The following is a 19,109-nucleotide window of genomic DNA, read 5'->3' on the forward strand; positions in this document are numbered from 1 at the left end:
CCCTCATAAGCAAAAGCAAATGGATTGTAATCCCATAATGTTACATATTTGTTTACTGCAAATGTTAAATCCTGCAGTGCAAACTAAAGATGGAGAGTTTCTGTTCATGTCAAAATAACTCTCATTTTCCCAGGAGAACACATTAGATATATCAGAATAACACGTTTGCGGACAGACTATTGAAGCTTCAGTATTTCTACGCAGAGTTTCGCTTTCCTCATACTTGATCCTTTCATCCCAGCTCAGCTGATCCATTTAGTTGTTTTGTTCGTTTCTCTCTGTCACATTGAGTGTCCCACTTCCAAACAAAACAAGCACTGATGCCGTTCACACGGCTCAGCCGGCCTGCTGAGTCACCATGTCAACCAGTCGCCACTGGTGACACAAGCCCACCCCACTTGTGCTGGAGCGGATGTCATGGAAACAGAGGGCACAGCTGGTGCTTTGTCTCTGTTGGCCTGGCAACCGCTGTCACCAGCCCTGTAGGCTGTAGAGCCATCAGCCTGACAGATGTCAAGAGTGTTTGAACAGACTGATGATGAGGCGCTGCAACTAACTCTTTTTCTCTCCTTATCCCTTTTCCTTCATTCCTCTCCTCCTGACCTTATTCTGTCGACCCTCTTCCCTTGCTGCTGCCTCCTTGCCTCCTTTGATGCCTTCCTTCCTCCTTCCTTCCCTTTTCTCTCCCCTACAGGTGAGGAAGCACATCACAGACCTGTACGAGGACCTGAGGGATGGACACAACCTGATTTCCTTGCTGGAGGTCCTCTCTGGTGTCACCCTGGTATGGATCATACTTCTCTCACACACACACACACACACGCACACACACACACACACACACACACACACATGCACACACATTATTATGTCCTAATTGATTATTAGATTCATCAGTTTCAAAAACATGCAGATTCCTTGTCTAAATGAATGGCAGTGCATGTTTGCAATGAGATAGATTGGCAGATCTTTCAATATTTTGGTCAGTGGCATGAAATGGGTCACATTTGTGAACTTCCCAAAAACTCCTCAACGCTCAGTTGTCCGGTTGAGTGCACCACCGTCCTGAGTTGAAACTCTTTCTACCTTTTAAAGCTTTCAGACTCTCAGGTGACTCTCTACCTCAGGCTGAGACACCGTTGATGACAAAGTTGAACAACCAGACATTTTTAGATCACGTCAACAGTAACGCATTAGTTTGAGCTGGGGAGGCCTGACAGGGCCCAGTATGATGATGTAAGAGTCTTAGTCCTAATGCTGAACGACAGTCAGGCTACGAGGCGACACAAGCTGGTTTAGCTGCAGACAAGCGGACTAACAGAGACAGACTGCTGACTGTGGTCTGGTGGGACACTCACACAAAAGGGTTGACACTGTTATATGGAGGAGAAGTTGCTTATGACTTTATCCTCTTAACTTGATTCAGCACATCGGGGTTCATGATGTAATAGCTTTCAATCCAACACGCAGATCGTCTTGGAAATGTAGAATTCTCAAGGATTCCTGGTTCATATTGGCTCACAAGGTCCATTCAGTTGCTTTCCTAGACCTTGTCCATGAATTTGTGGAATTTTTATGGATTTAAAATAGTTCTTTAGCTCTTTTCATCTCCAGCACAGTTTTTGTTTGCAGGCCTTCGCAGCTTCCATGTGTTAAGCTCTTACCCTCCGTCATTCTGTCCTCATTGTCCACTGATTCTCATTCTACGTCTTCCCTTCCTCTTCCTCTCTCTCCATTTCTCTTTTCATTCCTTGTGTTACCATAGCAACAGAAGAGCGGCGCCACATCGAAAAGGGCGTACGCCTCGCGGGCCCCTCCCCTCATCTTACTCGTAGGGGAGGATGAGGATGAGGAAGGAGCTCAGGGAGTATGTTTGAATAAAAAAAATCCTCTTTACTCTCCACCGCCACTGCCTCACTCTCACCTCTGACCTCTGACCCTTCAGCTTTAGGCTCTGACCTGTAGGTGGAGCTGCGAGGCTGCATGAGAGTGCTGTGCCACTGACTTCCAGAACAAAGCTGCACACGTCACCATGCAGTAAATAAAGCTGTGGTGTTGTATGACACCGCACACAAGCCATCACTTCTGTTGGGTGACAACATCCAAACTCCAGCTGTGATTTGATCGCTCGGTGGTTAGATGAATAAACAGATGGATGAGCAGATTAGACAGGTAGAGAGTCAAAATGGCTTCCAAAACAAGGATGTTCACTGATGAGATCAAAGGTTTTCACCCAACAGTGCTTTAATGCTACTTTGCATGTACTGCACAGAACAAAACGTAGCTGAAGTGGTTTGTCAGGTGTACTTCTCATCCATGGAGGATACATTCTCTACTTTCTACGGCTGCATACACTACTTCCATCCACCTATGAATGCACAGTTGTTACATTTTGTTGTCAGAATTGAAGCTACTGTATGAAAGAGTTCTTGACTGCAACTTTACACACAACAGTGGAATATTAATGTTTGCAGTAGTGATTTTTACATGGAGACCCCACTGTTACGACACAATGCTGCTGACAGTGATGTGGCCTCCCGCCACAGAGCCGTGATATGTCAACACTCTGACGTCTACAGTGGTCTCTTCCTGCTGTCCCTCCACAGAGACCTTGAATCAGCGGCGTCTCTGCTGCTGGCTCAGTTCTGTTCCGACGTTCTGCCCCTGCACACTGTTATACAGACAGTGAGACCACAGTGCAATATTCACAACAGCCCTGAACCTGAGGGGCACTTATGAGTGAATATCTCAGCCAGGCAAACGCATTCAACACCAGGCAGGCCGGAAGTTTAAACTAGACCTAAGTGTAGATATGTGCCGATACAAAGTGACCTGCGTCTGCGACTGATGCTCAACACACTCGCATGTGTCTCAACAACAGGGAGTTAGTCATTCAGTAGGTCAGCGCCAGCTTCCCTGATCCAGCAAAATGCTGTTGTATTTATGTTTTAAAGATCTGCCTCAAGATTTAAAGGGGCCCGTGCTCCACCCCTCCCTCAAATATCATGAATATCATCTTGTCAGTTTTTGAGTGATCCTGCTGAAAGTCCAGCAGACAAAACAAACATCAGAAAGTGGTGGAAACATGACCTCCCTTACAAGAGCCTGACAGTACAAAAACTCTCACGCTCCAGGTGAACGGTCAAATAAAAACGCCTGCATGGTGTGTCAGTTGTAAACACATAAAAAAACACTTGGTAATATACAGTTACACACACATACATATAGACGTGTTAACTAATCTTCTTTGCCCTCTTTTTACCAGCACAGTGTGAATAAGTACAGTATTTATGGGCAGAGTGTGTGTGACTATGGTATTTTTTTCTTCAACTTCACACCTTGCCTTTCATTCTGTAAAACTGTGTTGTTTCTTCTCTAAATCCGCTTTTACTTGTGAGTTAATATCGATCAATAACGATGAGAGGAATGTTGGTTTGACATCAGGTTCTAAGACAGCATGGTTTGGGTTCCTTTGCTCCACAGTTCAATACAACTGCGCTGAGTTTTGACTTAACTGCACTCTGGATTGGATTCAGCTTTACTGGCACGCATTGCTTTAGCATTTTTGGTCACTAAAAGTCACTTTAAATTCCATTTTTTCCTTTCCTAATTTTTCTTCACTTTTTTCTTCTTCTGTTCCAGCCCAGAGAAAAAGGGCGGATGAGATTTCATCGACTTCAGAATGTCCAGATCGCGCTGGACTTCCTCAAACAAAGACAGGTATGGTCACAGGACACCTTCATGGATGTAACCACCTCCTGAGTCATTCTTTCAAAAATGAGTTTTCCTCTAACAAGCTTAGGAGCACGGAATGCTATAGCTTCTCTTCAGACTGAGGTGTGGGAAGCCAGATGAGGGTATGTGTGGCTTGTGATCCTCCGCCCTGCATCGCTTCTGGGTGACACCAGAATGCAGAAGAACCAGGCACATATATTTAGTGTGAAGCTAACGGTGAATGACGCTAACACCAGCAAAAAAAATGTCAGTTTACAAACTCTCAATTCTTTCTTCACGTCATCTTTATCCATTTCGACACTCGCTAATCCACAAACACTTTAATTTGAGCTGAAAGTTGAAGTCGTGCCACTTGTCAATGTCTTTCTTCTTCAAGGAGACAACAGCTAATGAACCACGCGTGCACTGCAGAGCTCCTGTGTCCTGTGATTTACTACACCGCTATGACGTTTTGAGCCAAACTGCTGTTCATCAGAGCAACCAGCACCTTCGCTCTTGGATCTGTGTGCATGCCTGACATTCTCAATTTTTTTAGAGGTCTTTTTTAGCATTTCTGCAGTCAACTTACAAGTTACTGTTAATTTAAACTCTCTGGTGTTTCCCTTGTTTTCAAAATTACTGGCTGGCATACAAGAGACAACACATACTTTTCATTCTGGGACAGGGCAGCTTCTTGCACCAGATGGTCTGTGACTGCAGGGGAGAGAGAGCAGTATTTTATGCAGTATTCTTCCACTATTAATCCACAAAAAATGTGCCACACACTGTGTAGTCAGTTTAATATAAGGAGAGAGCAGCTGTACTAAAACCTCCTCTTGGCACTGCTGCGCAGCAAAGAGCTGCATCATACAGAACATACCGACTGTGATGCATCTTTCATGAGTTCTTCTCTGGGCCTCTCTCCCTGTTCTTTCTTCAAATCAATCTCTCTTTGGACTGCAGCTCTCTCACTCACTTAAAACGCTTGCTTTTGCTCCAGTCTCCAGTTTTTTTTAAAACTTCTTAAATGCCATCGTTTATCTCGCTTGTTTCCTCCCCGGAGTCTGCAGGGGTGTAGGACCGACACTTGTGTTCCTCTCTGAGATTCACTGCAGGTTTAATTGTACAGCGGGTAACTGAGATTAGATTTAACGACATTTCACAGAGCTGCTTCTTATTATTGGCGTGACACTTGGAGATCAATGTCTCTCCTTCATCTACAGAAGGAAAGACAAGTAGGTCTGGTGTGGTCATGAAAAATCATGGAATTTTAAAATGGAAATTTCCAGATCTGGGAAGATTTTTGAAAATGTAGGAAACAAGAAAATTCATAGAATTTGCTTCACAAATACCTGAATGTTACAGTAGATATGGTTTGTTTGGGATTAATGGAGAAAATCGTCCTTTCCTTAGTAATAATTTGCTTCAGTAAATGGTTAAGTTGAATTAAACCACATACGTTTAATGGTTTTTGTTACGTTTACTTGCTGGCGCCTTTAGACATTTCTCGGTTTATTTTTCATGTGTTAACAGACGTTTCAGGGAATGTGTTCATGGAAATTTGTAAAATGTAAACGTAATAATGTGAACTCTGATATGTTGGAGATTAAAAAAAAAGCAAAGCAGATCTCTGATCCACTAAATTTCTGTGTCCTCATTTTCAGGTCAAACTTGTAAACATCAGAAATGATGACATCACAGATGGGAACCCCAAACTGACACTAGGCCTCATCTGGACCATCATCCTTCACTTCCAGGTCTGTTCTCTTTCTTCCTGTTTCCTGGTTTCAGTCTCAGTTCATGGTTAATGAGGTCTAACTAGTCTCTAGATACTCTATAATCTCTGCATTAGTAAAGCACACGAGAATCAAATGATTCGCAGATCCAGCCCATAATTAAATAATACCTCTCATTGCTTATGTAATAATGAAATTATGGCGGACTTCATTGCTGTAGTTATTCAATCTAGATTTTAAAGAGATTGAAACCAAATTGCTCCGAATGTGGTGTTTATTTCTGTGTGGCCTCGATGTCCAGCTGTCAGGATTTGAGTTCTTACCACTGCCAGGATGTACACAACTGTGTGTGTTTGGCCTAGTGCTGGTAAGCCTGTGTCCACTTATGTAATGGAGGTAGACGTGGAGCTGGAAGTCTTGTATGGAAGCAACTTGGATGTGTTTCTTATCATTCTGATGGTCCAGTGAGAATGTGGAGACATATGGGATCTGCTCTGTTTGTTAGCCACAAATTCTGTCTCAAACAAGCCAGAATTCTGTATGTGCTTCCATAAATCCTCTTTTCTGTTCATGTCCAGCCTCACTTGTTGTTTATAAGCGAGTTTTAGGGTTAGGCTCTCTTTTAATTTTGTTTTTTCTTGTTTGTTTTGTAAAATCTCCTCTGATATGCCCTTGCTGGAGGTCTTCCTCTAAAGCCTGTACGAGGATGTGGTTTGGCTTCCGTCTGGCGGGTGGACAGGCCAGGCTGGAGCATTAAATCAGCAGATGAGACAACATGTTGGGGCTTTCATTTAAACGCTGGATATCCTGGATATACAGGGTGTTCCAGTGCATCAGGCACGCTTGGGTGGGCTGGTTTCACTCGAATAATCATTCCCTCTAAACCCAGGATTAAGGCAGCTTCAAACTTTGTTCAAACACGACTGTACCAGCAGAGAGAATACACATTACTGGAGCAGAAGTACAATCCTCACAGATTCCATCATCACACAGGTAGCCACAGTGGTTCAACAGCACATTCAGTGTGTAGGCTTTTGTGGCTGACATGTCTGTAATTACTTGATACCCTACTAGTCATTTTATGTTGACTTGAAGCTGAAAACCGTTTTAGATGATCTTCAACTACTTCTTTGAAACTTGTAGATGATTTTTAGTGCAGCGTTGTTTGTTGTGTAGGGGAATTAATCTTTTCTGTGGATCAGTGTTTAGTCTAGACAGTCGGTCATATGAGCTTTGTGTTCTTTGTAATTCCTGATGATTTCCACCCAAATTTCTTGTGTGGCTGGAGCCTGCAGGCACACTTGTGCTATTTTCAAACAAAAGCTTGTTGCAACAAAATTTCAGATGAGGAACCAGCTTGTAGTTGCTGTTGCTGACCACTAGAATGTGCTGCGACGTGACCCTCTGCAAGGTGACACTGCCAGACGGTTGCTAGGGTAACACTAGCGCATGACACCCCACCAACAGATTCTATGAGCATGAGTCAGCAGAACATTGTGTTACACAGAGCGGGGGGGGGGGGGGGGGGGGCATGACGGGATATAGGGAGTTTGTGGACGGAATTCCGGCTGAAGGAATTCTGCAGTACATAAATGAAGCTCAAAAATAAGTGTAGGGCTGAAAGTAGCTCTCAGAGCTGCAGACAGAGTTCATCTGGTTCAGCAGATGACAACGGTTTTACATTCGAGCTACAGTGAGAACTTGCAGTCCCACAGAGCTCCTTGTCCCTGCTGTGTGTTAGTGGTCAAGCTTGAAAAGACAAACTGATGGATCAGAGGAACCACAAGTGTATTCATGCACAGCGAGTTCTGTTTGTCATTCCTTCGTATGTTATTTGTCCTCCTTTTTTTGTATCCTGTAATTTTAACTCGATCCGGGCTTCAGTTACTGTCAACTACCTACAGAATACATCTGTTCAGCCTCAAAGAAATAATAGTGAGAGTGGACAAGATGACAGCTTTGAGCCCTTTCAGGCTGCACAGCACGGGATCTTTCTGGGTGAGTCTCCATGTTCTCCCTGTTCCTGCGTGGGTTCTCTCTGGTACTCCAGCTTCCTCCACAGTCCAAAGACATCAAGAGGGGACCAGGTTAATCCAGACTCTAAATTGACCGTAGGCGTGGCTGGGAGAGCCAATGGTTGTCTGTCTCTATGTGTTGGCCCTGCGATGGACTGGTGACCCGTCCAGGGTGAATCTCGCCTCTCATCTGAAGGCTGCTGGGATAGGCTCCACCCCCGTGACCCTTTACAAATAAGCAGTGTAGAAAATGGATGGATGGAAACAATTTTGCACCTGTATCTGCGCTGGATTGCCCAGGGAGATGTTCTTTTATTACGATAGATACTTGAAATGCTAAGCAGTATTGTTCCCCTTTGGTAGAAAGTAATATTAGATAAACAAATTCAAAATGCAAATTTTCAGGATCAACATTTCAGTCCCATCAGCAGCCCCATTAGTCTGATCATCACCATCTCATCATTTTTATTTATTGCAGTTTTGTGAGCCTGTCATTAATTCAGCTGTAGCACATCATACTTTCATATTCACTTCATTAGTGGGACTTACACTTGTATCACTTTGAGAGTGAAAGCTATAGATTACCAGTAAAATAGTAGTTACCTCCCTGCAGTCATTGAAGCTGAAGAGTTTGTCCTTTATGCAGTGACTGGTTCACACCACTTGGTGTCACCAGTTAGCGCAATTTTAAAGATGACTGGTTTGCCAGAGCACCCCCAGTATAATAACCTTTTCCATGGACCCCTCCTCCTGCTGCTCTGTGGCTGCCTGTGATATGCTAAGCTAGCTGCAGGATGTCAGTGCTGATGGAAAAAGAAACACATCACCATCTCTCTGACCTGTTTAAAATCGGATCAGTTTATTTGTCTGTTCTTTGTAAATGCTAATCTGGGCCTGTTGCATGAATGGATCCCCCTCTGTGTTATTTATAACTGACCTTGTTTAAATATGTATATACATATATACAAGTGGTTATATAAAGAAGTTGAATGCTGTTAGTTAATGTTCCATACTGACAAAAGCCCACGTTTTTGTATTTGGATGGTAAACCTTTTTTTGACTGCTAGTTGGATAAAATAAGACATGTGCAGGTGTCATCAGGGGATGTAGCAGATGTTTCCACTATTCACTGACATTAAACAAGCAAAAGTACCAAGTATTCAAGTAGAGCCCTCAGAGAGCGCATATTTCTGCCAAGGAGCAAAGTACCCACAAATAGCTGTCGACTGCCAAAGGCCTAGAACAGTCTTTAAGATCCTGTTTACAAAAGTCATCATCTTCTTTCTCGTTAACCTTTCCAGTAAATGTAGTTTTTGAGATACTCTGCTGAAAAGATCATTTAAAAGTGAGTTTTCAGTCTGCCTCTTTATTCAGATCTGCTTCAGAAATGAATATTGTGTCCTAAGCAGAGGTAACAAATGGAGAAAATGATTTAAAAACACCGCCAGTGTACGTCAAATAAAAATATTGCAGTCCTCGTTAAGTTGTGATGTCAGTGTTTGACGCTGAGCGTAGCTCAGTTTGGATCCTCCATCCAGAAGCAGAACCAGCACTGAGAGGAGAGGCCAGAGTTGAGTGGCTCATTCCTGTCTACTTCTGAAGAACAACATCAGATCTATTCCTTCATTTTATATCGCGCAGTAACAGTTGGTCACAAGGCTTCAATTTCTAAACAACGCCAATTAAAATGAATGGCTTTTCATTTTCAGTCTTATGACATCACTTATTTAATCTTGTTTAGTCATATAAGAATAATGGAGGTCTTGGAGCACATTCTGTCATGGCGATGGTGGGTTGTAACATTTTGATAAACGTCTCCTCATCCCTCTGATAAGAATTGTGATGATTAAACTCCCGATCAATAACTGTGCGTGAGTGCACGTTATTAACAAAAGAGCAGCTAAATGTCTGATGAAAAGAGCTTGAGATTGTCCAGCACGCAGTGGTTTAGTTTTATGAAAAGCTAACATTAGCTTCAGATGAAGGTCTGATTACCACAGCTCATGATGGCATGTAGCCACAGTGAAGGCATGAAAGCCTCAGGGACTTGATTAGAGCTTTTCTCTCATTGGTTCATGCCTTCTCCATGTGTGTTTGTGTAGGAGCTGATCTCTTATGCTTTTGGGTAATGAGCAATGATGGATTACCGTTGCTTTTACCACTTTGAAGCCCTGCCTGTTTGTGGTCCCGAACATATCTGTCTTTGTGAAAACATTTCCCCCCTGCAGCTTTAGGGCCGCTCTATTCTGTATAGGATCACGTATGCGCTGCAATATTCAGCTTGTGTGTTGGGTGGAAATGCATTGTACTGTATGTGTAAGAAGCGTAGGAGGGGGATTAAATGTGGCGAGTTAGGATGAAAATATAGATGACTGTCTTCATTTGGGCTGCAAGCGTTTATTTCATTCCAGATTAAACTTTCGTTTACTCTCACGTGGATTTTTTTATTCGATTAAACGTAACATTGAAAGATCAAAATTCATAATTGCTCAAATCCAGAGAAGATTTCTGTTTTTTCTGATTCAAGAATTCAAGGAACTTTTATCGTCCTACCAGCTCACATTTACATGTTTATGGGATGAAATTAGGACTCAGGTCCCGGTTTAAGAACCTAATAAATAAGTATGAATCAGATTCACAATTCACCAAAAGAAAAGTGCGAAAAATTCAGAATAATTTCTTCCATCTTGATGTTGCTTGATAACTGACATAGAGGATCAGATCTTTAAGTCACTTTTTTTTTTTCAAATAATCCTCTGATTTCAGCACAGCCGTTTGCACTACTAAATGTTTAAAGATAAGAAAAAAATCAGATTAGTGAGGGTTTTTTTTCAAAGCTAATCCTTGGATTTAATGCCTCTGAAATCCAGGTACTTTATCACTCTAATGCAAAAACATTCAGTATCAACCCCTCATTTAATTACTAGATCATGAAAGTCATCAATTTTCTACTGACTCATGGATGTTGAGCACAGTCATATTTCCAAACCCTCACTCCTTTCAGCTTCTGAGCCCCTCATGGCCCTTGCCCATTCCCTGTTTTCCCTCAACCCCCCCCCCCTTCTCCATTTCAACCAAGAACCATTAATAACCTGTGACTTGATGGACAGATGGAGATTGATGGAACTTCATGGAAAGAGAGAGAGTGAAACAGATTGGAGCTCTTAACCACTCTCATTTACATTTGATTTTGCTCCTGCTGCTCTTTTTCCTTGTTCCTGTTGCTGCATGTCATTTAGGGGAGCTATCGGGTCAAGTGTGTGTATGCATATGTTTCAATAGCAGTCGAGAGAGAGAGATGGGAAAGGAGAGGGTGAGAGAGAGGAGAGAGAGAGAGAGAGCGAGCGAGCGAGAGAGGGCAGGACTAACAAGGAAGCAGATAGGAGGAGGAGGTGGAGAGCCAAGTGAGGGAGGGGTGGATTGTGGGAGAGTGAGCAGAAGAGAGTGTGAAGCTGCAGCAGCACACAGATAAAAGCTTTTCTCTCCCTCTGCCGGCGTCTGCAAGCGAGGGATAAAGCAGAGGAGCGAAGCCAGTCGAGGGAGAGACGAATTCAGGCTGGCTGCTGTCACTGGAGCTCCCGGCTCGCCCTGATCAGCAGGCCTCAGACCACAAACGCTCAGCAGGACAAGACACACTCGTGTACACGTATGCAGAAGGGAAGCGTTTGCTCACAGCTGACCAAACCTTGCAGGCACAAACACACACTCATGCTCTCTCCTGGACAGCCAAACATTGCTCTTTTTCCGGCTTCCGCCATATCAATCGGATCAATCCAGCCATGCTTGTCTGACGGAGACGCCCTGTGTTCCCCTTTCTGCTGTCTGGATGTCTTTATTCTTCAAGAGGACATGGAGTCCAGACTCTTACCTCTGCCACTGTGCTGTGTGAAGTTGGAGACTGCCCTTCAGTGGACGGTGAACCCTGCTGGCGCTGTTCCAGATACACATCTGTACGTGAAGTAGGTTTGCTACTCTAACTGTATAGACCTGAGCTGAACCGACGGAGGACCGGTCTCTTGTTCTTGTCTTCCTAGTCTGCCTCAGGGTCCAGCTCCTGCTCTTACCCCAGATGCCTCCTCCTAATTAGATCTAGTGGACGTGAGGAGCTATTAAGAGACAAAGGCACAAGAGAGGAAAAAGAAAGAGGCTTTTTCTTTCCAGCTTAGGTGGTCTAAATAAGATATGGTCTAAATACTCCCCCCTCCACACACGCACACACCTCCTGCAAACTGTGGATTTGGTCAGGCTGTTGCATCGTCGCACTGCACCACCTGAGGAAGGGGATGCTTTTCTGAGTAACTGGCAGACTGACAGCAGGACACAGGAGGTTTATGATTGGACACCACTGGATCACTATTCTCAGCCAACTCTGGTCCTGAGGGGCATCTTGTCTGGTATACAGAGGACAGACATGTGATGCTTAAGGAGGGGTCTGACTCCTACTGAGGCACACAACAGCAGGTTTTCCGGACTGTAGAGATGATTACACAAATGTCTGACTGCTATGGATGGCAAAATATCATCAGTTGAAGGAACTGAAAGCAGTACATTTGGATTCAAACATATTGACAACAGTCCCTCAAGAGGAGGAGCACACACAAACTGCAAGGATTGGCAAATCACACGAGACACCAGCTCAGTGAGAAGAAAAAACTGTAGTAGGATGAGAAGGAGAAACATTGGTTCAGGAAGCCAATGCTCTGATTGAGTATTGGCTGAATCTTTCAACAATCTGTGGTAGCATTGGCTGACTGCACACTATGTCTCACCCACCACCGATCTGGACTCTGTGCTGCCTCGGCAGAATGGGACACAGCGTTTACTACAACAGCTATTGACAGCATCGCATTTAATACTTCCACTACAGTGACAGATAGGATTTCTCCCTCTCTCTGTTCTGGGGTTGCCCTTCACTTCCCCACACTGCAATAACATTACCACAGTAGAGAGAGGCATCATTAATTCATGAGACCAGATAGCTGCTGGACGTGGGTGTCGATGGAGCTGCATCACACCAACACCTGGAAAGGATAGCAGATTTGAAATATATATTTTTGTGCTTCTCAGGAACTGGAAAATGAATGGAAATACACTGTTTTATTTCTCACTTCATTGAATAGCAGTGACTACTTTTGCTGGAAGGAAATATATCGAATCAGAAGACAAGACTGCTTTAGATTCCAAAATCCTCAAAGAATTCGATCCACAATCGCACTTGTGAACTGAGCGTTCAAGAATGTCATTGATGGGCTGAGTCTCTACGCTCTCACACATATGCCTGACACATTGCCTTACACCTGGTAACAGCCAACCTGCCAGAAGCCTGGTGATAAATCAGATCACCTAACCCTAACCAAATTAATTTTCCTCCCTCATGTGGGTTTTCTGATAAAATAGCGTCCTCTTGTCCTTGAATGCAACCATGAGTTTTCATGGATCCTAAAAGACGTAAAGCAGCCACTTACCTGTACATATACATATCAGCAGGGTTCTAAGAGAGAGAGGGGCTGTCCACTGAAGCTACCGGAGTCTAAGTCAGGTGAGGTGAAGCAAAGACGGAAGAACGTGGTGTCTCGGACATGTCAGCCTCCAGATTTCAGTCCCATGACCGAACCAAAAACTGCCAGAGGAAACAGCTGACTTTCTTTTTCCCTGCTTCAGTGAGCTCATACCATCCATCTTGCTATTCATCAGGTTTCATTGAAGAAAAAAAAACCCACCCTGATGCCATGGAAAATGGAGCTAAATCTGTTCTCCCTCCATTTCTTGCTGGTTTCACATTGATGAGGCAGCTGTGGGTGTGCCAGCCCATCTGAACACGTCTTATTTGGAGAGTTTCTGTGCAAAATCTGGAGATTAACAGCCTGTGTTTTCAGCAGTGACTTGGTTTTTACACAAAGATTTCTCAACATCAAAGAGATGGGGAACTCTATGGGTTGCGTCAGGCCTCCACGAGAGGGGGAGCTTGTTGGCGTTCCACCACTTTCACCAAAGAAGCGCCGACGTTTCAGACGTAAACACAAGGCCAAAAAGAGCAGAAAAGAAGAGGTAGATCAAGAGGACTCTGAGCAACAAAGGAGCCATGAGCCTGATGACAGAGATGACGAGGATGAAGATGATGATGAGGAAAAGCTTTCTGTTGTTGAAACTGTAGAATTTGGTAATGGAGAAAGGACTCATTTAACAGTGCCTGATCCTTTGTTAACTCATTCCAAAGCGTATTTGTTCAGTTATTCCCTTTCTCCTGGCTCTGGCACCACTATGGGAAGCTTTTTAGGCAACAGAGTACTTGACGTGTCCCCCAAGCCCAGCCCAGCCTGGAGAGGGGTTTTCTGCCTTCCAGGAGAGGAAGATGCTGTTAGTGCAACCATAGATGTGTCCAGTATCCCAAGCCAAACCACTAGTACCACTCCAGTCAACACAGCCCCAGCTCTTGGCACCACCACTCCAGGTGGAGGGAGGGTCTGCCGCGTTAGGGAGAAAGCTCAAGGGGTCATCGAGAAACCTTGGATACTCCGACAAAATAAAGAGGCAAAGGACAGGGGAAAAGCAGATCAAGAACAAAAAGGGTGTGGAAGTGAAATGGGACAAGCAACAGAGACATTAAAGGTGATGCAGACCCCTTCAGAGGGGGAGCACAAAGGTGTGGTTCATATCAGAGAGGTGGACGGTAAACTCTGCGTGGTGAGGACAGTGTACCCCAGTGACTATGGCTCGCCAGTGTGGAGGGGTGACAATGATGGTGAAGTGGAAGTGCGCAAAGAGGCCCCTGCCCTGTCTCCAGTCACAGAAAATGTTCTTAAAGTCCAACTGTTTGAGGGCCAAAAAACTGATTTGGATTCTTTCAACCAAATGCGGTTTCCCGAGACTATGGCGGTCAAGGGATTTAGCTTGGACACTCCGGCTTATGCACAACAGCGGTCGTCTTTTTTGGAGTCGGGCTATGCCAGCGATCTGCCACTGACCTCTCCAGAGACAGCGGGCACCACTCCCAGTCAGACGGACTGGGGAGGGCTGACCAGTAGCTCATCGGAGAGACTGGATTCCATGATAGAGAGTCCTCTGTTGCTGCAGCAACAAGCATCCGTGAAAAACCTGCCACAGGTTTGCTTCTATTTACAACTGTCCACATTCTTTAGCTGCTGCTCTTGGATCTTAATGTCCGTATGGACTTGTGCTGCAACCGTTAATTCCCTCATTCAGCAGCCTCAAACCCCAGTGCGCAAAGTGGTTTTTGACCTTATTTGCCGTCGTGCCCAAAGGAAACGATATGATTCAGCAAAAAGCAAAGAAATTGGCATAAAGCAAAAAACACAATTTGATTTACTAATTTAAACAAATGCAATTTGATAGAGTTTCTGTTGGAGGGAATCAAGTGGTAAGAATTTCATATTCTTGCACTGAAAATATTGATTATACGCTGCACTTAAAGCTCATTTGACGAACTGTTGAAGTGGAGGTCGGCCTTTCAAACAAGGTCTATAGAGAGGCATCACAGCTCATGTGGCTTCCTGCTTTACCATGTTGTTGGTCATGATGGGTGCGTTTCTGTGTCGTTATCAGCTCTTGAAAGGCACCATGCCTTTCTCCTCATTCTTCCTGCTTCTGTCCCCAGAGCCTAATCAACACAACACAGGCTGTCTGTCATCCCTCTTCCCCAATATCAGTCTTACCTCCTCCCTGTCTCGCTTTCTTCTTTTTCCACCGTCTGTCCTTCTCCTTGTTTCACACACACACTCTTGCCGGTCTGACACCGATACTGGCGTTTGTTAAAATGTGAAAGACAGAGTGTTTGTGTGTGAGAGATGGGTCATCACTTCAAATGACAGCGTCTGCTTGGTCCATCAGGACAGAGGTTTAATAGTTTAAAATAGTTTAAAAATGCAGCTCAGCCACAGAATGTTGGGTTGTGAACAGATGGGTGACTAAATTCATCTCCAGACAGATCTTGACCTCATCTTATTGCTGGAAGAAGATCATATTTTGATTCATTTTTGGCGGACATTGGGGTACAGTTTACAATAGAGTGCAGCAGGTATGACTTATTTTTAGAGGCCAGCCTGGAAGTTAGCATTGTCATGGGTTCCCTCCTCAAGAAGCCTATGTGAGTTCTAAATTTTCAATCATTGCAGAAAATAAGCTCTGTGGCAAGCAAACATTTATGGTGAACAAACGAGCACAACTTTTATGAAGCATAAATGCAATCTTTAGAGGTACAAAGCTAACCTTGTGGTATGAAGTTTGTGGTGACTTAAGCCTCACCACAACTAGCTTTCAATCTCACACTTCAACTACGCTGGAGCTATATTTCATCTGTTTTTGAAGTTATGAAGACGTATAATGTCCACCACAACTCGTGGAGTCACTTGCGAGACATGAAGGCTTTGAAATTGACATGTGACTCATTTTTTGCTGAAGGACAATACAGTGAACCTTCGGTAAGGTTGCATTATCCGCACACATTATTTGAGACACTTAACCCAAAAAAACCCTCAGAAAACCCTTTGACCTGGAGACGAGGGAAGCAAGCATTCAACATTGTTAACTTATTTCTGGGTTTTCAGACTCTTTCCTTCCTGAATATGATTTCTAGCTCCATGGGCTCTCTGTAGTGCAACAATGCCTCATTTCCAAATGTGTGTTTGTTTTGACACATTTCATTTTCATCAAAAACATCTCAGCTGCAGCGATTTGGATATTGATCATTATGTTTTCAGCACAGCAGCTGATGTCATGTCAGGTTGTGTTTCCTGTGGCATGTCTCATCTGATGCACAGTTGCTGAGTCTTGAAAACAGATGCTGATGCGTAGATGCCTGCATGTCTCCTCAGAGATAGCCAGCAGAATTGATTATTACTGCCCAGTAGAAACCCTTGAAAGCAACTAACTTCTTCATGGTGATGAGAGGTGTGTAGAGGGACATCTCTGTCTGGTTTACAGCCCGTCTGTCCCTTGTATGATGCCCTTCTCTGCATATAAAAGGGTTTGAAATGCGCATTCATCAGTGAGACGGCTGCTCTCGAGGGGGTTCCTACCACCGCTCTAATGTCTCAAGCTACCCATCATGTGTCCACCCTTCATCCACCTATTGTTTATGTTCAAAGAATTGAAGCCGGGGGTTTAAAGGGCCACATTTTTTTAATACAGTGAAACCATCTTCTTTTATCGTCCCTCCTCTTCCATCCTCCATTTTCCTCTCATTTTTATCTCTGTGCTCCATCCCTCACTCCCCCTCATCCAGCAGCAAACTTCAAAGAGGCCATGTTTCTAAGAGGGCTGGACCAGAGCCTCGGGGAGGGGGTATCTGCTTGTGTGTCATGGATGTTTGTGACTGGATCATGGGGAGTGCCATTGCCCCTTCACACTGTCTCGCTCATTTTTGTTTCTGTGCTTTTATGCAGGAAGATGGCTGAGTCAGACGTGCACACTGATATTTAAGATTGTCTGGTGGAATATAGCGAACAGGAAGGCTGCCAGGGAGAGGCCTGCTACCTCCAGCATGTCATGTGACCAGTGTTTTGATCTGTTTTGTGTCTGAAGCCTGTAGTTATATTGTAACCTATACTTAGTGTTGTTTGTCTGAAGGAATGCTTTCAAGCCAAAGCGCATGGGATGGTTTACCTTGGCACATTGAAGTCTAGATGCGTAATAAACATTACTAGGAAGTAACTCAGAGAGAGGGACTTGACATCCAATTCACGAATAAACAGTACTGTATATGATGAGTCAACAGTCTCATGAGAGAGCAAGTTAAAGCCTCACAGGAGCAGGACGGTGTATAGAAACTTTGTTGTTGTCTGTGTTATAGCTGCTGCTAGCTGAATACCCAGAAGGCTAATTTAGCCAAGTAGCTGATGTTTAGTTGGCATGATGTAGCGGAAATGACAGTGGTACAGTAGTGCTCACCAGTCTTAACAGGCTCCTATACAAGTAAACAGGCTTGGCTTGTAATGAGATGGAGGAATCCTCATAAGACTCAAATGTTGTGGTGTAATTGTAAATCTCTTTTTCTGTTAAATCTGTAAGTTATACAAATAAAATGGACTCAGGTTTATGCAAAGGACTTGGACCATATCCCGTTTCCTAGAGAGCCTTTTCAGTTTGGCTGAAACTATTAAAAAAACAACAGCAACAACAAAAATGAACAGTGGCTACATTTCAGTGGACTTCAATATTCCAATATTGTTCCCAGTAAAACCCTGCCATGTAAACTGCATTTTGTGAAGACCTAAATAAGGACACGTAAAGCAGTAATCAAATTAAGATGTGGAGAACTCTGACCCTAATTCCATTGTGTGTTTTAGACATGTGTTTGCATTTATTGCACTGCGAGGTCCTACTCCAGTTTTTGCAGCTTTTATTTAACATGTACAGCAGTCAAACTACTTTACGACACATCATCCAGCTGTCAGCAAGCATTACAAACTCAGCTGTAAGCAGTTTTCTGCATTATTGGCAAGAGGATAATCAGAATATAGCAATGATACAGAAAAGGTTTCAGGTCAGCAATGATACAGAAGAGGTTTCAGGTCAAAAACTACATGGGAACAGATAGTGTGAGGGTGTAACGTGGCCAGGCTTCTTCAGTCAATAGTGGGACTTTGCTCTTTAGCATGTCAGCGGGAACATGAATGTAATATGCTTTAGAAACTAATTAGAACACCTCAATCAAAATACAGTCCTGCTGTCAGAAGTTGAATTATTGCAGTTCATATAAACATAGAGCTTAACTCAGAAATTCCTCCAAATTATACCAGAAGCTATGTTTAATAAATCACCTGACAAACTAGCAGAAAGCTGTGGATGACGCACTGTTGCAGTGGGAGTAAAGACTCACTCAGGCTGCTGTATCAATATTCAGATGGAGGATTAGATGCTCTGCTTTTCTCTGCAAAGGAGGTTGTGGATGAATGCAGAGAGACTGAGTGCAACAGCAGAATCCACATTTGTAGATTTGCATTCAAATCTCAACTTCCAGTTCTTAGCTCATCATCATTTGTGTACTAAATGAGACAGAGGTAGAAACCTGCTCTACCGCCCACAGCCTGGGCAAGATTGATGGATGGAACACTCAAGTCATGTATTAAAGTGTGTGTGGCAGGAGTTGCCGCATGCGAGTTATTAGTGTGACAGCATTCAGTTGCATGTTCACAGTTCTGGATCCGTTTGAACTTTTTTTTGTGGACATTTTGGTTGTTACAGTAGATGATTCCATGATTGCTGCTGAGAATTCCTACCTGTACTATTTTAAAGAATTTGACCAGTTAGTACTTGCTGGTATATCTGCTGCAAATTACTCATCCTCCTCTGGTGTTGGCCTTTTTTTTTTGTCTACTTCCACTCACCCCACCCCACCCCACCCCCCCTTTTTTTGGATATTGCTGCAGTCTCCTTACACACGCTGGACCCTCACACTGCTCTATATTAGAAGCAGGGCAAGAGAGATAAAGGCAGTGAAGGGAGAGGAGGATAGTGAGGGAGGGAGCGAGGGATGATAGAGGAATTCTGATGAGGGAGACGCTGATGGCAGACAGGCATTGACAGCTAGTGTACATCACTCTGCCCGGACAGCTGGACCGAAAGTGAGCAAATTGAAAAGAAGGTCGGAGAGGGAAAACGGTCTGCTGGCCATGTACAGTAATGA

At 43.9% G+C, this 19,109-nt stretch overlaps 1 protein-coding gene across 15 annotated transcripts in view; it reads left to right on the top strand.

Moving 5' to 3' along the window:
* Positions 1–19,109, top strand: part of macf1a (microtubule actin crosslinking factor 1a) — a 217,038-nt gene that overhangs the window by 87,671 nt on the left and 110,258 nt on the right. For 5 of the 15 annotated variants that reach the window (XM_086194421.1, XM_086194416.1, XM_086194422.1 and 2 more), the window contains 3 exons: positions 695–784; positions 3,643–3,720; positions 5,379–5,471. In XM_086194421.1, coding sequence (XP_086050547.1) covers positions 695–784; positions 3,643–3,720; positions 5,379–5,471 — 261 coding nt within the window. Of the gene's footprint in view, positions 1–694; positions 785–3,642; positions 3,721–5,378; positions 5,472–10,910; positions 14,570–19,109 lie in introns of those variants that run through there. The other 10 variants (XM_086194413.1, XM_086194410.1, XM_086194411.1 and 7 more) reach the window with 3 other exon arrangements.

The sequence above is a fragment of the Aulostomus chinensis genome, chromosome 22 (assembly GCF_037954235.1).
Source record: "Aulostomus chinensis isolate RoL2024-O1b breed Wild chromosome 22, RoL_Achi_v1.0, whole genome shotgun sequence".
Taxonomy (NCBI): Eukaryota; Metazoa; Chordata; class Actinopteri; order Syngnathiformes; family Aulostomidae; genus Aulostomus; species Aulostomus chinensis.